Source organism: Ictidomys tridecemlineatus, chromosome 10 (assembly GCF_052094955.1).
Source record: "Ictidomys tridecemlineatus isolate mIctTri1 chromosome 10, mIctTri1.hap1, whole genome shotgun sequence".
Lineage (NCBI taxonomy): Eukaryota > Metazoa > Chordata > Mammalia > Rodentia > Sciuridae > Ictidomys > Ictidomys tridecemlineatus.
The window spans coordinates 16,405,400-16,431,270 of record NC_135486.1 but is presented as its reverse complement, the minus strand read 5'-3'; the positions used below and the strand labels follow the sequence as shown (position 1 = coordinate 16,431,270).

The following is a 25,871-nucleotide window of genomic DNA, read 5'->3' as shown; positions in this document are numbered from 1 at the left end:
TTAGTTTTTTTAAATCTGTATTTTCTGGTGTGAAAAAATATTTCATATTATGATCATGATGTTTGTACAATTATGAACATTTGTTACAAATCACTGAATTTTACTCTTAAACTTGGTGAGTTTTTTGGTATAAATCATACTTCAGTAGGGCTGACAGAAAAATAAAAATGCTTTGGGACTTAGGAGAGGACTGGATGGAATTCCAAGGAAGGGAGTTTCTATGGACAAACTATGACACCAACATAAGAGATGGGAAGAGAGGTTATTTTAGTCGAAAGCCAAGTGTAATGAAACTGTCAGGAAAATGATTCAATATCTGTGCCTTACAAGCATCCCATGAAAATGAGAGGGGTACAAAAGGTAATCAGTGAGAGAGTCAGGTGTTGTGGAAGGTAGTTCCTTCAACTCCCATGAATTAATTTGCCCTAATTAGGTGCACGTAAGGAAGATCTAATGTATTTCAAAAGTATCATGTTCGAAAATTGTAATATGAAAGCAAAAATGAGAAGAGAAAGAGATGAGCCCGTGTTGGTTTTATTGTACAAAAAAATGGTTCTTTAGGGGCTGGGGATGTGGCTCAAGTGGTAGTGCGCTCCCCTGGCATGCTCGAGGCCCGGGTTCGATCCTCAGCACCACATACAAACAAAGATGTTGTGTCCGCCAATAACTAAAAAATAAATATTAAAATTCTCTCTCTCTCTCTCTCTCTCTCTCTCTCTTAAAAAATAATGGTTCTTTAAAATTGGGACTCCAGGCTTCAAATAATCATAGTTCAGAGTCATGTAGTTTAGCTAAATCAACTGCTTATTTCAACTGTCTGGCCTCAAAAATGATGGCAGAATTGATGCTATTTTGAGGATTGAAATTATTGGATTGATTATACCTTACCTGGCAGTTAATAGACCACCCATTTGCCTTGATTTTTAAGTACGAAGTTAATGATATGTAATATGTAATTTGGGTAAATATTGTATACTCTGTAAGCAGGTTATTACTTTGTACAGTTTCCTTAGAGAAAATTTCTTTTATACCCACTTAAAAGTACGCTATGTCTGTATGGCATATAGCTTTATAAAAACAGAAGGAAAATAATTTATCTATGAGCTATTATCCAATGACAATCACTGTTATCATTTTGATGTATTTCCTTCCAGTCTTTTTTCTCTACATAGCTGGTTTTGTTTCTTTTATTTATTTGTGATATTTCTCTATGAAAGTCTTTGCTCACTTTTCTTTTTCTTTTTTTGGTACTGGGGATTGGACTCAGGGGCACTCAACCACTAAACCACATCCCCAGTCCTATTTAGTATTTTATCTAGAGACAGGGTCTCACTGAGTTGCTTAGCACCTCGCCCTTGCTGAGACTATCTTTGAACTCGAGATCCTCCTGTCCCTACCTCCCGAGCTGTTGGGATCACAGGCATGCACCACCACGCCCAGCTGTTTTTGGTTATCTTTATGATGCATTTTTACATGTTTGATTTTTCTATTTTACAAATATCCTTTTAATTGTTCCATTCGGTTTAAAATATGCCATACTTTACTTCCCTAATCTTACTTTTTTCATACTGTATTACACATAATGAAATCTAAAAACACATTTTTTTTTGTGAGAGAAAACTTTTATTTGCTTTAACTTTTATAACTTTAAAGCAGAAAGTTACTAAATTCTACAATTATGGTATCTAGAATCAATCTATTGAATTTTAAATAGTCATAGGTAATTGTAATTAAAGAGATGATCTTATTCTCTTTAAGATGTTTCCCTTAGGTTCTTATTTGATGACTTACATGCACTTGATGATAAACTTTAAAAGGGTTTTACATATAATACACCTTTTGTCTTTGTGGTTTCTATGGGTTATTTTCTTGAACTCTCCCCAAATAGCCATAAATGAGTAATGGATGGGGCTGGGGTTGTGGCTCAGTGGTAGAGTGCTTGCCTAGCATGTTTGCGGCACTGGATTTGATCCTCAGTACCACATTAAAAATAAATAAATAAATAGGGTAAGCTGTCCATCTACAACTACAAAAATAAAAATAAAAATGGGTGTCCTTCATGTCTTGTGATAAACCAGTCACAGGCTCTGAGTTTCTTTCTTAAAATAAGACCCTTGATTTTCCATTTTTATACATTTGTGAGTTTCCTACTCCTCAATGCCCTTGAGTTTAAAGCTCAAAACTACTTCCTCTTTAAAGTTTGCCTCATTTCCTGTCCATTCATTTCCCTGACTTTGGTTGGCAGATCTTATTTAAGTAAGATCAATCTATCTATCTATATCTATCTACCTATCTATCTATCTACCTATCTATATCTATCTATATATTTTTTCTTTCTATTCCTGGATAATTGAGTGAAACAAAGCTTTTCATCTCTTTCCCTTGTAAGGAAATTTCCTTCCACCTGGAGATTGATTTTGAGTATGTGTGATTAAAAATATTGGAGAGAGTTGGTTATTAATTAGAGTTTGTTTTGTATGTTTACTTCCTTACATGAGGGTTATCAAGGAGCAGGTGACTCAGAAGGCACTGTGTACTCACATGCACTTTACACTTATCACCGAGGGTGTCTACCCTGCCACCCCTGGGCATCCTTCACCTGCTGCCATCTCTCACAGGTAGACAGAAGCCGCTAATGAAAAAGAGCAAAATGGATGAAAAGGTAGCTCACCTCTTTTCTTCTGAAGGGTTGTTCTTTTAAAAGTTTTTTTCCAAAATAAATTTGAGTATTTTCTTTCCTAGCAAGTTAATAATGTCTGATATTCAGACAGTTTAAAGCTGATTCTTTTCCTCACACACTGAGTTGGATTAAATTAACCAAGTTGTGTGTGTGCATGTGTGTGTGCGTGTGTGTATGTGTGTATGTATGCACATGTCACATAAGCAGTATCTTCATCTAAATTTCACCTCAAAGCTTTCTTGGTAAATGTGTGGCTTTGATTCTTTTCTCTCAGTGGGACAGTGAGCTTCAGATAGGATTTGGAGAAGAGGAATCAAATGCTCCCTGTGAGAGCTGCCCTCCTGAGCCCCAGGAGAGGAGCAGGTCTGCTTGGTTTACCTCCAGGTCAGGACAGACCAGTTGATACCAGATGTTAAAACACTTTAAGTTACTGATCATCCTGATCATCCTTTTCCCAATTCCTCTCATCCTAAATTTCTGTATTTTAAAACATATTGCTCTAGGATGAGTCTTCCTGACACATTATTATTTATTTGAAATCTTTCTGGTCCTCGAATGAAGGGAAAATAAACTCGTAGTATATATAAGAAACAGACAGGTTTGGAATGGAGCTTTCTGAAGAATTTCAGAGGTACTACTCCTAAGTGTAAACATTGATATAAATGTTCCATTCATGTGGAAAATTCATTTTCCATTTGCTTTCCTTCAAGTCCCATGGTGGAGGAGTTTGGGAGAGTATACAAGGAAATTGCACTTGATATAAGCTAATATTTGCAATGTCAATTCATCAAATATTTATGGGGGAATACTTTGTGCCTGGTACTGACCTCAAGGTTCTCAGGGACAAAGACGAGTAGTGATTGTTCAGTGAGCTGATGTACTGGAGGAAAAGGGCATGTGACTCTATTACTAAACTACAGTGTAGAAATGGGCCCAGGTAGGGGTGGGGAGGTTCAGGTAAAAGCCAGTGTAAACATAGAAAGGGAGCAATTAATTATGACTGAGGTGGTGGGTGAGGGGACGTCAGGAGAAGCTTCAGAGTAGATGATCCGTTGACTTTGAAGATCAACAGCAGTTTGCCTGGGTCTGTGGGTTCCAGGGAGAGGGAACATTTCTCAAGCTGCATTTGAGAGATATTTCCAAGGTCAAATGGGCATGCTTTGTTGATTGTGGCACCAAAAGGAGGAAAGTAAAGGAAAATTCTGAAATGCTTGCTGGAGGCACCCAGGTGATGGTGAGTCTGTTAACTGAGAGATGGGAGCAAGTTTGAAGTGCTTGAAGGAGATGAGTGCTTCTTTTTCTTTAGGGCTTAAGCAAATTTGTGGGTTAAAAAAACAGTAGAGAAGGAGATAAGGATGATCCAAGAAAAAGGAGATGATTGATAGGGTGAGTCTGCAAGAAGAATATTAGCATGTTTTCCTTTTGAGACAAGCAGGAAGAAGGAAAGTGTAGCTGATGATGAAAATGAACTTTGAACTGGTAGGAGAGAAATGCCATTTATAATACCAGCATTTCCTTCAATAAGGGGATCTTCTGAGAACAAACGGAGGGTGGAGACCAGGGTTTGTGGATACTTATAAAGATGCAATAGCTTCTTTGAAAAGGGGACCAGTCAGCCATTAGGCATGAGAAACATTTGTTGGGTAGTGACGGTCTGGCCGAGGCCAGTGCTCATTTGTTTGTACTGGAACCAGTGCACAGCTTTCCACGATTTTCTGCATGCCTGGGAAGCCTGCAAGAATCAGCCAGAAAAATGGACAGATGGGTTGATCCAGGGCTATAAAATGGCTGGGAAGATTTTGAAGAAAGATAACGAGTGGTAAGAAAATCCAAGTATTCTTGACTATGGTGTTAAAGGATAAACTGTGGAATTCCAGAGGTTAAGGATAGGTAATGAAGGAAATTAACCCTGAAAAGATCCTAGGGGTTAGGAAAATCAAGAAGGGCAAGAGCCAGGAAGGCTGCAGGAGATTCTAGTAAAATAGTAGGAAGGAGGAAGGACGGGAGAGATGGGAAGAGGAAGGGGGGATGGGGAGAGAGAGGGAGGGAGGGAATGTTATAGGCAAGGAGAAGTGGTGTTTTTACCCATACCCATTTATTCATTCATACATTCTTTCCTTTAATAATTGAAATACTTATTTTTTGTTACATTATCATAAATATAAAATATTTCTATTTTGTTACATTAAATGGAAACTTAAAAGCAACCTTCTATCTTATCCTGGCAATAAAATATTTTACTTAAGAAAAGCCCTCATTTTAAAGTCTTGGCCACATTATGTGTAGTTTATCTGGATATATGTAACACATAATATAAATATATAAATAAATTATACTTGTGATAAAGGGAAGTGAATGCATTTTTGTTGTTGTTGTTCGTAGCTGGGTTATCTCCCACTTTATTAGCAAAATAAAAATCAAATACGTAGAATTTTCCTAACATTATCATGTACATGTTAAAATTAAATAAGGTGAAGTTAGTTTTACACGTAAACAATTTACTCCCTTCTTGCAACTTTCTTTCCCTCTCATTACCATTTTTGTGTTCCCCTGTTTGGGGATCTTTGTTATAACGCAGACCCCATGATAGCTCTTTTTACTCTCCAGATCTGTTTCCTTAATGAGCAGAGCCCACAGAAACATTACTAACAGGGGATGTTCCTACTCTGTAAGTAATTACCTTTCTCCTGTAATGTTGGCGCCTTTTATTTGGAGAGCCTTGTTTACTCTGAAAGAATCCCATTTGGTTCCCTGAAGGAAAGTAGATGAGCAGATGGATCCCACAGCTGCAAAATGGGAATGTTCGTGGGTTTCTGAAACTGTACTGAAGTTGCAGAACTCTCTGTGGCCGTGATATGATATGCTCCTGGAAACAGCCGCAGATTCAGGGCTGGACTAGAATGCAGGTCGTTTGCCAAAAAGACATCCTTTAATCCTATTGAGATCATTCTGTTTCTGTTTCCTGAAGTTAACCTGGCCTCCAGGAAGACTTTGCTCTGGAGTTTTTCTTTCAACCTTTGTCTCCTCTGTTTTTCTCTCTCTTTTCTGTTTTTCAAATTGCTTTGAGGGTGCAGCTGCACATCAGTGGTTTTCTCTTACTTCCCACTCCAAGTTCCTTTACCAGATTTCAAACACAATTTATCATATCAAATTGAGAATAGAGTCAAGATCATCAGATCATCCCTCCTTTAAGCTATGCATCAAGAGATCCTGGACTCGTATTGCTGTATTCTTCCTTATCACAACAAAACAAAGACAAGCCCTCTGCACTCTGGAACATGGAACTTGGCAGCCCCCATCCCTACCCTCCAGAAATACAAGACTGTCTTACTATTTTTCCAAGAGCTTTGAAGTGGGTTTTTTGATACCAGGGAACAGGTATGTGAACAATTAATATCTCCAGAACACAAGACTTCTTCCTCTGGAATATGCTCAGCACCAGACATCTTGCTAATGCTTAGAAATGCAGGCATCTACACTTCATTATGATGTCATTAAATACATTGAATTAGCCTGATCATAAGAATCTCCTGGAGGAGAATATTGAAAACAGATTCTCTGTCGTCTTTCAGGTACATTTGGATTCAGTAGATCCGAGGTAGTGAACAGGATTTTCTATTTTTTATCAGGCAGCTGAAGAGACTTTTAGGACCAGATAAGTGATCTTTAAACCCATTTAAATTTTTTTTTGTAGTTGTAGATGGACAGAATGCCTTTTATTATATTTGTTTATTTTTATGTGGTGCTGAGGATCTAACCCACTGCCTCACGCTTGCGAGGCAGGCACTCTGAACTACAGCCCCAGCCCTTTATCCCTGTTTTTAAGATGAAGATGTGAAGGTTTTCTACAGCTGCACTGCTGAATATGATAGCCACACATGGCTATTAAAATGAAATTATTAGTTTAAAAAAGTAACCGTGTGAGATTTGACATATGTTAACCTGCTTTGCAGACGACACTTACTAGACAATGCTTTTAATAGCACAGGAAGGATGTTTCTTGAAATGTTTCTTGAAACCTTTCTTGTAATGTTTGCATCTTTTATTCAGAGAGCTTACTGTACTCTGAAAGAATCCCATTTTGTTCCCTGAAGGAAAGTAGCTGAGTGGATGGCTTCACAGCTGCAAAATGTGTTCTGAAGATAAAGTAACTTGGCGAAGGCTAGGTTACAACATGGTGGAATTAGCTTAACAGGGATTTGGACCTGCATCTTTCTGGAGAAGAATCCTGTGCTACTCCAAGTTCATCTTTGTTTAGCAGATTGAATCTGTGTTGAGATTGAACCAGCCCTCTTTAGATGTATCTGAAACCCCAGAGGTCTCCCATTGGATGTGCTAGTTAAGTGAAATAGTGGGCCCTCTCATAGTGGCTGCGTGTGAACCCCTAATGGTACCATGCTCTGGGCAACACAGACAGAAAACAGCTACTAATCTATTCCACAAAAAGTCAAATTTGTTTTCACAAGAGTAACCTGAATTACCTCCAATCTATATCCAATCAACCGCAGGAAGTTCACCTAATCCAAGAGAGGATTCACTTTTAAAACATTTCCCTTGGCAAAATGGAAATAACAGTTTCTATTCTCATATCCAGGCAGTCCTTCATGTACTCCAAATGTTTGAAATTTAAGTCAGTGGTTTGGATTTTGGAATGCTTTTTCTTAAAGGAATGGTATTATAAATGTTGCTTTGGCTTGGGCTGGGGATGTGGCTCAAGCTTCCTGGCTTGTCCTACAAAAGTCTGCAAGGTACATTAAGGAAATAGTGTAGGGAAGTATAATATGGAACCATAAGTTATATGTAACTGCTATTTATAGTTCTTCTTTGGTGAAACTATACAATGTACATTCCAAATCTCAATGCTGGGAATAATTCTTCCCATTCTCCGTTAACTACAGTTTTAATGGAGGGCTTAAGCTCAGGTGGGTGGGATGATATTTCTGGGCTCTTTATTAACTCTCTACATCTGCATAAAAGAGGAATCTCTCATTGGCAAAGTGGTCTAATTCCTATGGAAGGTAGTTTGTCCATTTTTGTTAAAATTTCAAATGCATTTACTCTTTGTCTTGGCATTTGACTTTTGCAAATGTGTCTGATTTATAATACACCTGCTCAGGCACAAAAACCATATATTACATGATTTATTCCAGCATTGATTATACTTCACAAGGCAAACTTCCCAAGTATCTGTTGATAGGGAATTGATTAACCCATTAAGTCCCAAGTTTTTAATTATGTGAATATTTCAATGAAATTGACACAGGTCCATTAAAATAGCTAGTAAATAAACCATAATCTAGAGCTTATATATCCTTAATATATCACATGTATATGAAATACCTATATTTTTTCAAATGTGCTAAGCATCTCAAAAGAATAGAACCCTAAAGACATAATATTTATTTCAAAAGTTACCAGAAGTGATGTATTTGTTGCTCAATTTAATTTTCTATAGGTGTTCTATATCTGGGACAATGGGACTTACCAGGTTAAACCAATGTTTCCAAACTGGTATATCACAATCACTTGGGGGACTTGCTAAAACACTGATCTCTAGGTTGCACTCCCAGACTTTCTTATTCAGTAGGTCTGGGGCTGCAGGGCAAGCAGCGCTAAAATCTAGCCCACGCTGTATTCTGGGGCTGCATCTGCCTTGAGGCAGGGATGCCTTCCCTAGGTTACACATTGGTGCTGTAGTTGTGGTCCTAGATGGGAAGACTACATCATAAATCTGACAGCCATAAATCCATTATTATTCTGATAAAAAGTCAGCCTTGTTTATCCATGGGACTTGACATAAATCACCCAAAATTCATGTGGAAGAACATTGGCAAAGAATGGCTAAGAAAATTTGAAGAAGGACGAATGGGAGGAATTTTCTTCTTCAGATCTTGGAAATTATTCTAACACTATAATAACTGAGACAGTAAGGTATTAATGACAGTGCTGGATGAACAGTAGACCACTGGAACAGAATAGAGAGCTCAAAACAAACCATCCAAATGCAGAAACTTGATAATTATTTAAGAAGAGTCTCACAATTATCTGTATGTAAAAACATATTTCTAAATCGTACTCTATCAATCCATAATAGCTAAACTATGGAACCAAACTAGGTGTCCTTCAATAGATGAATGGATAAAGAAAATATAGTATATATATTCAATGGAATATTACTCAGCTTTAAAGAAGAATCAAATTATGGTATTTTCCAGTAAATGGATGGAGCTGGAGAATATCATGATAAGAGAAATAAGCCAATCCCAAAAAATCAAAGGTTGAATGTTTTTGCTAATATGCAGATGCTAATTCACAGTAAGGGGGGCACTAGAGAAGAATAGAGTTACCTTAGATTAGGTAGCGGGAAGTGAAGGGAGGGGAGGAGGAAAGGTGTGGGGATAGGAAGTACAGTAGAACAAAACAGACATTATTACTTTATGTATATATGTGACTGCATGACCAATGTGATTCTACAACATGTACACTCAGAAAAATGAGAAATATGATATATTAAAGTGCATAAATGCATTCTACTGTCATGTATAGCTAATTCAAACAAATAAAAATTTAAAAAATGATAAATCATATTCTACATAAAAATAAACCCTCAGTAGTAAAAGACCTTAATGAAAAAAGCATTCAAAAGAAAATATAGGAGACTGTCCTCATGAAAAAAAAAAAAAGAATAAAGGAGGATTTCCTAATCCAGACACTAGTGAAATTTGACTTTATTAAACTTGCAAACTTTTTTTCAACATAACATTATAATTGAAGCAAAAAGTTAAGGCACAGATCACAAAAATATACTTGCAATGTTTCTGAGAAGGGTTCATACATAAACTTTATAGGCAATGTTCTCATGTCAATAAGATAAGATGGCGAAGGGGAAGAGGGTGTGAATTTATCCAGGAAACCTGAAAGGCCAGTGAGTATATGAAAAGATGCTCAACTTCACTAGTAAACGGAAGTTAAGGTACCATTTTTAACCTATCAAATAGACAAAAATGTTAAGTGTGACAATATCAAGAGTTTCTGAGGACATGGGAGGGCAGAACCCTGGTCCTCTGCTGCAGAGAAGTGGCTTACACACTTTGGAGGGCACTTTGCTTCAGTTTTCTGGAAACACATTCTAGGAAAACTCACATATATGCACCAGGAGATACATCAGCTAACGTTCATATCAGTGTTGATTATAAGAGTTAAAAAAACAAAGGAAATAAGTGACAGATCCACTAACAAGGAAAAAGGTTGCACTGTTAAGAGTTATAGAAAGCATTTAAAACAAACTAGAATGAAATATATCATGTGTGTACATAGGTTGTGTATATGTGTGTACATATATACATGTATGCATGTCATATATAGGGTGTGAGTCAAGAAAGCAAGCTGTAGAAGTACAGGTAAAGTTTGAAAACATGCATAACAATGCGATTAATTGCATATGGATACAAAATATGCTGTAAGAGTTTAAAATGATTTGTAGGACTAAACAGTTTCACATGGTGGTACCTGGTGATGTTGTGGGGCAGGGTAGAGGGAGCTAAAAAATATAATTATCATAATTTGCTTAAAAAACTCTTGAGGCGAATAAGCCGTAATGTTGACAGTTACCTAGCTGGGCAGCAGGCATACAAATTATTCACTTTATTATTTTGTATTTTTGAAATGTATCATAATTAAAGAAAATACACACATACACAAAAACCTCATTATTAGTGGTCTCTAGCTCAGCATATCTCATCTCTTGCTTTAAGTTGAATACAGAGCAGAGACAAGAGAAACTTGGTTAAAGGCATTTTAAATACCCGCAGATGATAGATCTGGTCCATAGTAGTACCTCTTAACCTTGATTTCATGGAAAATAAGTTCTTAATTGGTAGATAAGAAAATCTACTTAATTAGTGCATTTCCCAGGGAGCCTTACGTTATTAGCCAGCGAGGACTGCAGCTTTAATTGAGACGGTGATGCCACTTAATTGGAACACCTGAATAGGATTAAGGGGTACTCAGATAAGGTCAACTGGTTTCCCTGGTGCTCAGAGCTCTGCTGGGTCTCTGTCCTCTGGCTGGCAGCTTCTGCCAACTGGATGAAGCTGAGCCACATGCTTTCACTGCCTTTCATAGATCACCTAATAGAATGTTTTAAGCACAGATTTATGTATTTGTGGAACACTGGCATGCTGTTTCTACTGGTAATTTTTAGAATGCATTATGTAGAAGCACTAGGCATTTGCTTGTTTTCAACTTGTTATTGTTCCAAAAGTTTGATATCTGTTAAATGAAATAAATTGATGATTGGGATGGCACTCAATGTATTTCACTCAATGATATCTGTATAAGTCAAGGTTCTTCAGAGCAACAGAACCAGTAGGATACGTGTATCTATGTGTGTGTGTACATACACATAATGAAGAAATATAAAAGCGTATTCATTATGAAGACTTGGTTCATGCAATTGTGGAAGCTGATAAATCCCAAGATCTGCAGTTGGCAAGCTGGGCCCAGAAGGGCTGATATTGTAGTTCTAGTCCAAAAGTTGAAAGGCTGGAGATCCACGAGGAGCCAATATTTTAGTCTGAGTCCAAAGAACAATGTCCAAGCTCAAGGCATTCAGGCAGAATAAAATTTCCTCTTACTGGGTATGGGGGTGTAGAATGAATCAGACATCATTACCCTATGTAGATATGTAACTATATGACTGGTGAGATTCTACATTATGTATAACCAAAGAAGGAGAAATTATACTCCATTATATATGATGTATCAAAGTGCATTCTACTGTCATATATAACTAATTAAAACAAATTTTAAAAATTCCCTCTTACTCAGTGCTTTTGTTCTATACAAGACTTGGACTGGTTGGATTGAGGTACCCCTGCCTTAGGAATGGCAATCTTCAATCAATCTCAGTCTTCCAATCAAATGTTAATCCCACCCAGAAACACCCTTTCAGAAATGGAATGGTATTTGACCAAGCGTCTGGGTGCTTCATGGTCCAGTCAAGTCAACACATCTTTTTACCCCAATTTAAAATCATTTCATAAGGCTTCTTGGCAACGTGATTTTTATTACCAAAGTTTACTTACATTCCTTAATTAATTATAAAACATGCTTGGATTCCTCCATAAAATCAGTATTGGATTAGCAGAGGAAAACTCTTGAAAAGTTGGCATTGGTAATTTAAAAAAACTTTTTTCATGAATGTTCTATTGCTAACTAGTTTTATGACCTTGGGCCAATTAATTTCTTTATCTAAAAATAGGAGAACGTTGGAGATGACTGTTTTGATCCCATCCAGTTGTAGAAGTCTATAAACTTTGATCTTTTTATCCATATAGAAGTTGGCATGTCATTGGCCTGGGCATGTCTGGGCTGCCACCCACAGGAACTCAAGATGCTCACTTAGGTGCACTGAGGAAGGTGGTCTCAGTTATTTACACTGCTACTTCAGACTTAATCCCTTGGATGCTTGAATGACTAGTTAGGGGGGAATTCATTCCAACATGAGGCCTAGACTCCACGCAGAGCTGATATCCTGAGGTTGCAGCACATTTGTTAAGTGCCATGTGAACTCACTTTACAGAAAAGCAATTTTCATCTGAAAAGGGGGTGGCTTGGGAGAACCTAGTGCTTTCTGTATAGTACCTTTGGAGTTTTTGGCAAGCATTTATTTTTCCTTGTTTACTTTTAGAGCATCACATACAATAACTTTTGGATGGTTTTCCACTCATGTTTATCATTCAGGAATTTAAAATTTAATAATAATGAACTGATCTAGTGAATGGAAATTATTGCATTGCCAAAAAAATCAAAATTTGACTGTGGAATGAGCTGTATTTTCTTCTTTTATTTTTATCAGATTTTATTGTTGGCAATGTTTAGATTGTTATCAAGAGGACTATATACAGAGACTTAGTGCCTAATCAGTTCAAGAGGATGGTGGGTAGAACCATGATGGCCGTTCTCAAAAATCTTGTAATGATATGCTAAAATAAATTTTTCTAATGGATACCCTGTCATCATTGTAAATAGTTTCAAAAAAGTTGTTGGCCTACAGAAGTGTTGAATAATCTTCAAAGTTTTTGTTAAAGCCTACAAATGCTGCCTTTCATTTCTTGGCCAAGCCTGTTCCTTATTATTTCCCATGTTCTCAGGTGAACAGAATATAAGCACACCTGAGCTCAAACCACAGTTATCTAGAAATGCATTTTTTTTCACACGAATGGCATAGATTCTTGAGAGAGAATCTATAAAGTATTTGAAACAAACGTACCTCTATGTGGAGAGGAGAAAAGTGACATGAAATAAGAAAATGGGAAGGACACCAGAAGACCAAATGGGTTGCAGAGGGAAACCAGTCAAACTCCTGTACTTGCTGCCTGGTCTATTTTGAGTCTGGCCTGTCTTCTTTAATGTCCATGATGTGTTCATTTGCATGGTTGCAATCTCTAAGCAAGGAATATTTTCAGGATTGTGGAGCAATTTGAAAGCTTATGCTAAAAATATGTACAGAAAAGATTTAGTAACTATGATTAGACTCAAAAAGAGCAAAGGGAATCTCATTCTTTGGATTTCTGAATTTTGGTAATACACTGTCCTCAAAACCAAAAAAAAAAAAAAAAAAAAAAAAAAGAAAAAGCTTGTCCACTAAGCAAAAGCATTATTATTTCTCTCAAAATCACAGTTCTTCTGATACTGTCTGAAAATTCAGCTATCAGATTAGTTTAATTTCCTTTTTCACATTCTTCCCTCTCATTTTTTTTGTAAAGAACAGACAGCCAATCTGCAGCTTCCTTGGAGGACATTAGCTTAGAAAAGAGGCAAAATAAACAAGATTTATTCTCCTCCGATGTGTCATGAGAAAATGAGAGGCATGCTGTGAGGTAATGGCAAAATAATCTTGGAAATTTCCACGTACTTTATCCAAATGAAATGGAAGAAAATTCAAAGCTACCTCCATCTAATTATGGCTCAAGAAAGATGTGTGCACAAATGTACTGACATATATATATATATATATATATATATATATATTCTAACAATAATAGAGAAAGAGGAGACCAAACTCAAGTCCTTATAGTTCTAGAAATCTGTTCCGGATTTTTCTAAATGTGAAAAAGGTGACCACAGTGAGGTTTTTATTTTTCTATAGAATAAGGTAGTAGAAATTAAAACTTACAAAATGGTAGTTTGTTTTTCCTTTCTATGTCTTCTCCCATTTCTCTCTCCTTCTCTTTTTAAGTTTTGAAATACTGGAGATTGAACCCAGAGCTTTAGCATGTGCTAGATAAGCACTCTACCACTGAGCTGCACCCCCAAGCCCTTTACTTATTTAGAGGCAGGATCCCACTAAGTTGCCCAGTCTGGCCTCCAACTTTGGACCCTCCTGCCTCAGTCTCCTGAGCTGCCACGCCTAGCTTCCCATTTCGCTTACCTATATTAATATGTGAAAGTATTAGTCTACAAGTATGTAGAGCAGATAGGACCTTGATTTCAGTGACTGTGCTCCTTGGTAGAAAGTACTGTTTCTGCGTCTCCTGGTGCTTGCTCTTTAATGTAGCACCGTAAGTGCCTTTAAAAGACGGGTGGCCATGGAAAAGATACAGGACTTGCTTTTTAGAACAGGCTTGGGAGAAACGTAGGGTTTCTAGTAGTCTGAGGGCAAGCTTACTCTCAGCTTTACTCATAGAGTGAGGAAGGCTGTGAGTGTGAGTGTGGGAAACGAGGAAGGTGTGTTCTATTGTTTGTTCCTGAGTGTGTCTGCTTTTCTTCCAGATGCTCACCGAGCCCTGGGAGGGTCCTGGCATGACTTTTAATATATTTAATGTAAGCTCTGGTGAGCATGAATGCTGTATGTTTCTCTTTGTGGATTAATATCCAAAGTAAATCATAGAGAGTTTAAGTTGGTTTATAGCTCATATTTTTAACTCAAGGTGGAATTTCCGCAGGGGAGGCTGTAGAAGCAAGGCTGCCCATGAATCATTTTGCCTTTACCTAGTGGAGTCTGTTCAAAAACCTGTCACTTGAGCACCAGTAATAAATGTGCTTTAAAAAATACAAACACACACACACACACACACACACACACACACACCCTTTAGTTCAATTATGGAGAATCCAATTTATCTTCATTCTCTAGGGCATTTGCTAGAAGAAAAAGAGAGTCCTTGGGCATTATTCTGTGTAATTAGATTTCTGCACCTCTGTGTGGTGAATTGGGATTTCCGATTTCCCCACCCTAAGGGGTAAAGAGATGGCGCTGAGCAAACTGAGATCATAGCTGATGCTATAATTCATAAGGCTTTCAAGCTTTTATAATTTGAGGAAACTCTGGGGAAAATAAACAGTAGTGGATATTGTACTTTAGTTTGCAATTATTAAGAATATTTTATTTTTCAGAGGCATTTGTCTTGTTTCCTCAAATTAATCTTCACCTGAAACTGTCATGGCTTTTAAGAAACAATGCCAAAGGCCTGATTAACCTTCTCTCATGTGTGGATTTACATCAGTTCCCAGGAAATAGCCATCTTGTTAAAATATATAAATTTTTAAAATTCTGTATTTTTTCTTAATAGCAATAGAAATGTATCATGTGTAAAATCATGATTTATTTAGAATATCTAGGAAAAATAAAGATGAAGTGTTATGTAAATAAAACTGGATACGAATACAATAATCCTGTTTTTTTAAAAATTTTTTACTTGTCGATGGACACAATATCTTTATTTTGTTAATTTATGTGGTGCTGAGGATCGAACCCAGTGCCCTACGCATGTGAGGCATACACTGTATCACTGAGCCACAACCCAGCCCAATAATCCTGTTTTAAAAAATAGAAAAGAAGGGAATATAGAAAAGATAATGTTTGGATTTTTTTTATATCTTTTTGTTCTTCTGAGCTCCTTTCCCCAAAATAATAGAAACAGGGAGGAATCTGAATTGTCAGATGTTCTACAATATATCATAGTTGTGACACTGGAATAACAGGGAACTACAGATCCTCGACTATAAACAGTATCTTTCAAGACTGTTGAAAAAGCATAGATTTGAGTTGGACTTTTGTAGGACTGGGAACTAGCTTTAAAAGAACCTTCTAGAATGAGAAACCCTTTCATTCATTCAACAAATATTTGCTGAGTATATTCAGGTTCTTCAGACTTCATGTAAGTTTTAACTAGACCTCCTATGTTTCTAGACTGGTCAAGGAAAACGAACAAACTAAGAAGGGATTTTGTCTGTAAATAATTTCCCACAAATATTTCATGCACAAAAATCATTTAAAATCTTTAAAGAAATTACCCTTTAAGAGTCTGATTTTTTAAAATTTTGGTAAGCAAATATGAATTAATTGAGTGTATATTATTATTATTATTATTATTTTTGTGCCTCATTAAGTTGCTGAGGCTGGCTTTGAACTCCCAATCCTCCTGCCTCAGCCTCCTGAGTTGCTCCTGGGATTAGAGGTGTACAGGACCATTCCCGGTGGTATATTCTTAATAATAAATATTCAAGCCGAAAACTATACCTTTCTCCTTTCCTGGGAAATTGGCCCAGGTTTCATTATTATTATGCATTGTGATTTGCTTTAGTCAGTCTTGAATATTTACTCAACCACTCTTTCATTCGTTCAACAAATATTTGCTAAGTGTATAAATACAGTATACCCTTGGAGGAAGGATGAACTATATTTAAACAGCTGTAGCAAAAGCAGTGAATGGTTTCGGGAGAATGCAGAAGAAGAGCTTATTTCCTGCTGAAGAGATCCAAAAACCTTCTTTAAGGGTTGGGATTGCCTTCTAGGCTCCAAGGGTCTGAAAGTGGTGGCTGCAGGGTTCTTGGGGGCAGAAGGAGCAAGGTCATGAGTATCCACAGGGCCTGAGGGTTGAGTGGAAGAGGCGGGAAATAAAGGCAGCTGGTGCCAGATCCCGCCAGCACTAGGCCGAGGCATCCCCGCTCTCAGGCAATGGGGGAACTGCTGAGGGTTTTTACAAAGGTAGTGAGTGACAAGGTCTGGCAGCCACGTGTCAGATGAAACTTGGCTGGCCAGAGGTTCGCGCCTCCATGACTAATGATGTGTGCTCCCTGTGGCTTCTGAACCCGTTCCCTAGTAGCATCAGTGCCACGACTTGGTTCTGAAGGACGGTTCCCCACGTTAGCTTCTGGGGCTTGGTAACTTGTGCCAGTTTTATCTTTAGTGGGACCACTGCCAGCTTGGTTTTGGCTTCTCCTGTTCTGCCCCATCAGCTCTGGACTCTGGCCCTCTCAGAAGCTGCCTCTGCCCCACAACCCAAGCTTTGGCATCCTCCCCACAGTTCTCTGGGATCTGGATATCAGTCCCACTCTGCTTTTGACTTTATTGTTCCCTTTTAAGAGCTGAGAGCTAGGTAGGTTTCTGCGCTCTGCTGTGGTGCTGACTTAGGGCAGATTAAAAGATTTGTTGGGGCTGAGTTGTGGCACAGTGTGAAGCACTGGGTTCAATTCTCAGCACCGCAAATAAAATAAAGGTCATTGAGAACAGAAAAATATTTTAAAAGAAGATTTCTTTATAGTTATGGAGAGATAATAAAATCTTTATAGAAGGCGCTGTGGTTGGGGTGGGGGAAAAGGAATAGATTCCAGAAATATTGTAGAAATAGGATTGACAGCACCCGAGAACTGAACGTGGGAGTGGAGGAGGAGTCAAATGAGGGCTGCAGGTTTGAGGCTGTATGGGTTAAAGCGGCCTTTTAAAGGAATACCAGATAACTTCTCTTATTTTTCCAAAGTTGAAGCGAAGCTCCATTTTGTGGATAGAGCTGTGGAAGGGGCTTCTTTTTGGATTGCTTAATGACTGTGGCCTGTGGAGTGAACTGTACCCACACAGTGCACAGCACAGGCCACAGTCATTGAGTAGGATCAAAAGAAATACGCTATGTCCAAGAGCTGATGTACCAGATTGTGGAAGAAGCCCTTCCATCTATCCTCATCTTTCTATTATCCAGTCACCAACCTCCCTCTCATGGGAGAGCTGGCACCATTTTACAAACAATTTAGGAAAGAGAATGTCATCCTAAATCTGGGGGCAGGGAAATGAAGGAAATTCAATACTCAAGAATCTTGAAAACTTGTAGAAAACAAGCTGGTTTCAGCTGAGTTAATTTTGTGTGGCGCCTGTGGGATGATCTGTTTATCTGAATGCTTTCACCATAAAATATTAAATAATAGCAAAAATTCATTGATCAGCTAGTGGATAGTCATTTTAGACACTTTGTTTATACATGGTGAATTTTTCATTGACTCCTCACGAAACGCTGGGCATTTTATCCCCGTTTGACAGATGAGAAAATCAAGACTCTGAGAGAGAGAAGCTTAATGCAGCATTGCTACTAATGAGTGCCTTTTGCCCTAATGTTTTACTTGGTTGGTTTTAATTCATCAATGCACGGATTGTCTCTTTTTCTGATATATCTGTGAACGTACAGGTTGTATTTGTTTTGAGCATGCAAAAGGTGGGGCAGCTGTTCTGTTACAGAAGGTCAGGATGCCCCCTGAGCAAGAGTGCTTTTGGGATTCTTCCTGATTCTTAGTTCAGCTTGAGGACCTTCTCCTGGTACTTGACAGGGGGCTTCATTGTTATCATCATCTTAGCTTGAACACCTTCTGTGTGCCCGCTTCAGTGCTGAGCTACATTGCTGTATGTAACCATTACAACCAGCTCAGGAGGCTGCTACTCTTGGCTTTCTGTAATGCTCATGAGGTCCCACAGCTGGCAAGTAGCAAAGATGGGACTGGAAACCATGTCCATCTACTCCAGAGTGTGTCTTTCTGACTACTGTGACACTTGCCCAATGTCAGACCTTATTTTTATCCTCAAGATCCCCACACCCAGGGCTCCTTTATTTTGGTTCAAATTTATTTAAACTAAAATCCAGATACATTCGGAGAATAAGCATTAGGTTCTTTTGTCCTTAGAACTTAAAAAAAAAAAGCAAAATGTTAGTATTAATGAGCTAAGACAAAAAGCATGTGTGAGTAGGAGTGTTACCTGGAGTCTTTCCCTGCGCCTCAATTTCTTAGCTGTACAATAGGGTTCGGGGCTCATGTCACAGGAGTTTGTGAGGAGCAAATGAAATGCTCAACATGCGCAAAAATACTTAGAACAGTGCCTGATCACACATTCATTAATCAATACGCTTTTACTATTATTTACATTTCTGAACCTATCATTGGATTAATTACCTAAGAAAGCTTTATAAGTGCTGCCTGGCAGGTGATGTGCTGATAGTACCGTATGCACATATTTAAATCACAGAAGCATTCTTCTCCTGTATTAAAAGGGAGTGGTGGCATCAGAGCACATCAGTAGAAGCAAGGTGGACCTGGGAGAAGCTTGGTGATGTGGAAGGTCAGCTTTTGACGCTCTATAGAGGTCATGGTAAAATGACCACAACCTCCTTTTATTTCCATCCAAATGCTTGCAAGAGTGCAAAAGTTAGCATCAGCAATTAACAGTCTGCATTTTTGATGCAGAAAGCAGTGCTTACTTGGAGCTAAAGAGCAAATTTTGTTAATCATTTTGTTTTGGTAAAGAGAGACTCATTCTCATTGTGGGATGACCCACTCCTATGTAAGAAAATTATAGACAAGGATATAGAATTTTACTATGGCTGCATGGTAATAAAAGCTAATAAAATAATAACCAATTAGATGGTTATAAAGCTTGAGCATATTAAAGTATTATGCAAATACTGATTAACTATAATACCATAAACTCACAAAGCAAGCAAAAGCATGCTTGATTGAAATTATAGGAGCTTTTATTTGCATGTCTACAGAATCTATTATTAGTGGGTCTCAAAGGACCTTACAAGAAATAATTACTAAAGCCCATAAATATGACCAGTAAATGTCATTTTGCTAAAGGAATGCAAAAGAATTCTCCTTTATCTCATACATATCCCAAGACTAAGATGCTTGAGCAAAAGTATTCTATCCATATAGAGAGGGTATTCATATATTCTGGAATTTTGGGGTGGTAATTTTCTAAGTGTACAAACAGATTTTTGTACACATCTTTTATAGAGTAGTATCTCAGTACACTAGATTAGAATGCTTCACTTATTTCTGTAATATTACATGAAGAATAGCTTTAAACAAATTTTGCCAATAAGTTATATTTTAATAGTTCTCTGTTGACTATAATATCAAATTTGGAAAACAAAAATTATGCCAAGTTCACATGAAGTGTTTAAAAAATATTTTGGAATGTGACGTCAGGTTTATTTTTCCTCAGGCCGATATCCTATTCCATGGGCTAACTACTTGTTGGTACAGGCAGAGAAACTTCACATTTTTTTTTTCTTTCTTCTGTAGCAAGTACTAAAAATGTTGTGAGGACTTCTAAGCTGCCCTTTCTGGCCCACCTTCCCGCCTCACATACTCCCCAAGCTAAGGAGGGATTGGAAAAGCAGGAGGAAGTTCCCAGGGTCCAACTCTCTCTCTACTTCTAATCCTCACACTCTCCACATGTGGTTGAGACTCATTCTGTGTCTGGTGCTGATAGACTATTTATGGCAGCTGCCAATCACTATTGTGAGGGAGCTGTACCTCTGTGATCAGACCTGCGTGTGGTATGGGACACTGGAGCCCGGAGAGCTGAGTGGGTCGGCTGAGGTCAGACAGCTGGTTTCTGCCTCACAATTAGATATGGGACCACAATGGAGGTCCCCAGACTCCTAAACCAAAGTTCCCTCCTTGATCTCATGGTGATTATATAATGCTTTGAATCTCTCTCTCTCTCTCTCTCTCTCTCTCTCTCTCTCTCTCTCTCTCTCTCTCATACACACACACATACATACACAATCTTGAAAGTCAGAAGCAGAGGACCACAACTAGAGGAAACTCTTTGTTGCTTTATCCAGGACTGTGGGTTGAAAGTCTAGAGGTGGAACTTCAGGGATCTGGAGAAAAATGGAGAGACATGTATGCAGAGTTGAAAGGGTGGACTGTGGGAGGGTTGGGAGCAAGAAGGTGAACAGTTGGACGTGCAGGAGAATAAAGAGCAAGGCAAAGTAGAGAGACCAGGCAGAATGGTCTTAGAAGGACTAGGAGGATGATTGAGTTTGTGCCCATGGCACATGACAAAAACCCCTCTTGGTTACTGGGTGAGGAGCCTTAGGTTCCCTGCAGTCTCTTGGGAAGCGGCCAGAAGGGAAGGAGAGAGCCAGGCAGGTGCAGCGGCCATGGACATTCTCAGGGAACACAGGCTGGGAACGAATCCCTGGGAAACAGTGGCATGAAGGAGACTGTTGAGAGAATTGTGTAGCTGGTGTCTATTCTGTGAGAGATGCTACATTTAGAATTATAATTTTCATATTTTTCCAGGGAAAACTGAGGCTGCCATCAAAAACTTTGGTCCATACTACAGTCGCCAGTATTCGGTGGCTTTCGGCAATCACGTGCGCAGTGAAGTAGAACAGCAAAGAGATTTAACGTCACAATTTTTGAAGACCAAGGTAACTATGGACCTTTGGCTCATGAATTTCTCCCACTGAAGAAAGCTTTATAGTTCAGAATGTTTCAGAAATAAATGATGATTTGAATGGTAGTTTAAAAAATATGTCCTGAAATCATTCATGTTCAAAAAATCCTGTTTGCTTAGAAATTAGAATATATAGGATTTCTTTTTTTAATTCATTATTTTAGTTGTGGATGGACACAGTATCTTTATTTCATTTATTAACTTTTTGTGGTGCTGAAGATTTGAACCCAGTGCCTCACATATGCCAGGCAAACACTCTTACCACTAAGCTACAACCCCAGCCCAGCTATAATTACAGCCCTGTATGATTTCTTGCTGATGGTATAATCCATATAAAAAGAAACTGGCACGAGTCCACTTTTAGTATGTGATTTTTCCACATTGATGCTTTGATATCAGGAAATCTGACCTGCTGTAGGAAAGTTCAGTTTCTAAAAAGTCATAATTGCAGTGTCTTCTGCTAGGGGCATTTTTATTTTGGTTCCTGATCAAATATGATTTTTCTCTTTGAGCTCTCTAATGTATTCTTATTATTTTGCCCCATTATTAACTTTAACCTCAACAAATATTTATTAGCACCTCCTTGTCAGACTGTTGTTTCTGACAGAGTGCTAATGCATATTAGAACTGGAGAGTGAGACCAATTCTCTGCCTTCCTGAGTTTTATATTCAAACATAGGAGTCAGGCCATAAACTAACAAACAAACAAACATCGGGTGATGTCAGGTCATGGAAAATGCCACAAAGAAAAATAAAGCACACATCTTCTTTTGGGGAAGTTGGTAGGCGAGGGAAGCCCTTTGTAGAGATGGCTGGAATGAATGACAGCTCTGTGAGAGCTTATGGGAAGAGTATCCAGAGACCCTACAGTCAGGGTGGGAAAGCTGGTGTGCCCAGAGTGCTGTGTGCAGGGGACAGGGATGAGAAGTGATTACAGAGAGGCAGACAGAGACCAGACGGTGTAGACCTGTAGGACACCAGAAGGGTTTGATTTTGTTTTAAATGTAATGGGAAATCCCACTGGAGGCTACTGAATACAGAGTGACCTATGAAGGGTGGATAGAGAATAGACTATGGGAAGGGAAGGGAAATGGGAGACTGGCAAGGAGGCTACTGCAGAAGCCCAAGAGAAGAGTGGAGAGGAATTGAACTAGGAGGGCAGTGGTGGTAGAGAGAAGTACTTATGATAGAGGTGACAGAACTTGCTATTAGCAGGACAGGATCAGTGCGGATCTCTTGGTCTTTAACCTGAGTAATAAGTGGATAGACTTGCCTATTACTTGGAAGTGAATGGGAGGTCTGAGTTCATTTTTGCCAAGGTTAAGATGCTTATTTTACATACACCTATGGAAACATTGAATAGGCATTTGGGTATTCTGATCGGGAGCTCAGTGGAGAGATTGGGACTGGAGAAGAGCCATCTGGGGAGTTGTTGTCTTATAACCAGGAGGAAAGTCATGGGGTGTAATTGAGGAATGAACGTGGAGAAGAGGCGCAGAGTACTGGCCCCACCAGCATTTGGACATCAGAAAGAGGAGAAGGATCCAGACACGTGGGCTAAGAAAAAACAGCCTGTGGAGTAGGAGAAAAATCAGGAACGTGTAAGGTGCCAATAAGGACAGGATTTCAAGGAGGAAGTGGGTGATAAATGGTGAAACGCCACGCAGAGACTGTTAGCCACTAGGTTAAGCAACACGGGTATGTAGGGAGAGCTGATAGGAATCCCTGTGAAGCTTTGGTTCTTAAAATTTAGGGAGCTTGTTTAAAATGCAAATTCTGAGCCGGCTGGTAGTGCAAGCATGTAGTCCCAGCATTGGGAGATTGCTTGAGCCTAGGACTTTGAAACCAGCCTGTCCCCAAACAAAATAGATGCAAATTCTGGTCCACACCCCAGAGAATGTGATGCAGTAAGTCTAGGCTGAGTTCACATTTTTAGCCTGGCAAGCTTATCCACTGATGGCCCAGCTTGAGGAAAGCTGCATGTAAGAAGATGAAGTTCCCCTGATATTGGTTCCAACCTCATTTGACAAGGGAGTGAGGTCTTCCTGACCTTTATTTTTGGTACTGGGGATTGAATTCAGGGGCACACGACCACTGAGCCACATCCTCAGCCCTATTTTGTATTTTATTTTAGAGATAAGATCTCACTGAGTTGTTTAACGCCTCAATTTTGCTGAGGCTGGCTTTGAACTGGCAACCCGTCTGCTTCAGCCTCCCAAGCCACTGGGATTACAGGCATGAGCCACCGTGCCTGTCCTCTCTGAGTTCTTAACCAGGCAAGATATCAAGCTGCCACATTGTCTGTCACGATGGAACTTTAAGCCACTTTGCCTGACTATATTTTGAAATAAGGTGGGAATTGTACAATGACACGGGATAGAAATTATCCCTACACAGCAAGCCCAATGGAGGACCTACGTAGGAATCTACTGGAGATTCCCCTGTATCATATCTGTCATCAAAGTTAAGGAGAGATGCCCAGCCTTTTAAATCGGAGAGGTAGTACTGAGGTTTGCTGGCTTGATGCCTCCCTGTTTTTGAACCCAACAGGATATCAAGGAGTGTGAGGAGGGGTGAAGTGTTTGTAAGCCTGGGTCCACGTGGCTTTTGGGAAAGCCACTGAGCACTGGCTCTTGAAGCGTGTATGGAGGTGTGATGAATTGAGGAATCACCTGTTCATTCTTCTACTTTTCTGGGAATTACCCTGAGACATGCCAGGGATTTGGGGTGGATGTCCACAGCTTACATTATCCCAACTCACTCCCTCTCCCCCACAGCTTATCGAGCATTTATTAAGTGCCATGTGTATGCAAGGTACAACTTGATTGTTATAATCCCTTCTACCATATGCTCCCATACCTACAGCATAATACAGGAAAATGAAAACGTTATTTTTAATACATAAAAATAACAATAGGACGAATATTTGTGTTTGGTCAGGAGGAAGGGGCGATGGTGGAGGAGAGGAGGAACGGCCATTGCCCAGGTTCTCTGCACACCATGATTTCCTCAAACAGGCCTTGAAACACCAGGACTAAGGCCATGGTAACCCATGGTCCTCTCTTGTTGAGGTGGCTAACTTTGTCCATCTTCTTTAAGCCACCGCTGGAACCAGGAACCGTCTTGTACGAAGCGGAGCTCTCACAGTTTGCTGAAGACATACGGAAATGGAAGGACAGATACGTTGTGGTTAAAAATGATTTTGCTGTGGAAAGCTATGAGAACAGAGAGGTGAGACCTTTCCCTGTGACCCCAGGTTCTCGCAATATTCTTAAACCCTTGGCGAGGTGGATCGGCTCGTCCTCTCCTTTGCCACAGATCCGTGCAAGAAGCACGCATTCGGGGATTATTTCAATTAAAATGACATTTATTGAATTTTTATTCTGGGCCAAGTGTTACACAGGTTCTGGTTAAATAGCTGTTGATTAGACAGATGTTTCAGTCCTGGGGACAAGATAGACTTTGAGCACATGATCACAAGCGAGTGTGAAAAGGGAAGGCTGCGCAGAGTGGCTGAGTTCACACAGGAGCCTTTCCCACGGTCCTTCAGCCTCCAGGTCTTTCCCAGTCACTGGCTTGACGTCCTTCCCTCTGCTGTCTTCATGTCTTCCCACTCTTAGGCCTTGTGTGTGACAGAGGCAGAGGAGTTACTTATTCACTAAGGTTGTGATGGGATTTGCCTGGGTTCCTGGGAATTTAGAACACTCCACATACTTTATTCCACTTCTTGATTATTTCCCCCGCTGCCTCTGGACTTTCTTCCTGGTTATTTTTCTTGTTTGTAAAAGGTCGAAAGATGATATATGTAAAATGTCTAGACCTTAAGAGGACTTTAGTTTTTTTGGTTCCTATTTCTTTCCCCCCATAGGGAAAGTATACTGGGCAGCGAATTTGGGAGAATACAGTTTAGGTCAAGTGTCACTCATTGGAAGTGAACTCATGGACAAGTGACCTGCTGTCTCTGGGCCACAAAAGTAGAAAATTTGGTTGAATGATCCCAATGGCTCCTTTCAGATCTCAGACTGTACACAGTTTTATCTACATAAATCCTCAACCCCTTCCTTGGAAATGAGTAATTACGATTTACCAGTTAAAGATCATAACATGTTTAAAATTCTGCAAAGTTCAAGAGTGGTCAGGACAAGCTGCATGGTAAGGAGCCATCTGCCTGATACTAAACCATAGTAGGAAGCTTCAGGCTGGCAGACCTATGTGTTTCCTTCCCATTTCTGGTAGAAATTAGGAATAAAATATAGCACAAACATATTTCACAGGCTACTGGATGAGGTTCAAGTGCTCTCTTGAGTAGACTTACTTCCTTCAACATTGGCTAAGTTTATACTTTCTCCACTTATCTATGTTAGGATTTCATTCAACACTTAATTTGTACTCAGAAGCAAAGTATTAATACACTGCAAATTGCAATGGTAGTAATAATAGATTGCCTTATTTTTTTTAAAAGAGAGAGAGAAAGAGAGAGAGAGAGAGAGAGAGAGAGAGAGAGAATTTTTTAATATTTATTTTTTAGTTTTCGGTGGACACAACATCTTTATTTTATTTTTATGTGGTGCTGAGGATCGAACCCAGAGCCCTGCACATGCCAGGCGAGCGCGCTACCACTCGAGCCACATCCCAGCCCTGCCTTATTTTTTTATGGCCCCTTATAATGTC

The 25,871-nt window shown here is 39.1% G+C and overlaps 1 protein-coding gene across 1 annotated transcript in view; it reads left to right on the top strand.

Moving 5' to 3' along the window:
• Positions 1 to 25,871, top strand: part of Niban1 (niban apoptosis regulator 1) — a 140,306-nt gene that overhangs the window by 39,458 nt on the left and 74,977 nt on the right. The window contains exons 2-3 of the mRNA XM_005319693.5: positions 21,044 to 21,174; positions 24,300 to 24,431. Of these exons, the coding sequence (XP_005319750.2) occupies positions 21,044 to 21,174; positions 24,300 to 24,431 (263 nt within the window). The remainder of the gene's footprint in view (positions 1 to 21,043; positions 21,175 to 24,299; positions 24,432 to 25,871) is intronic.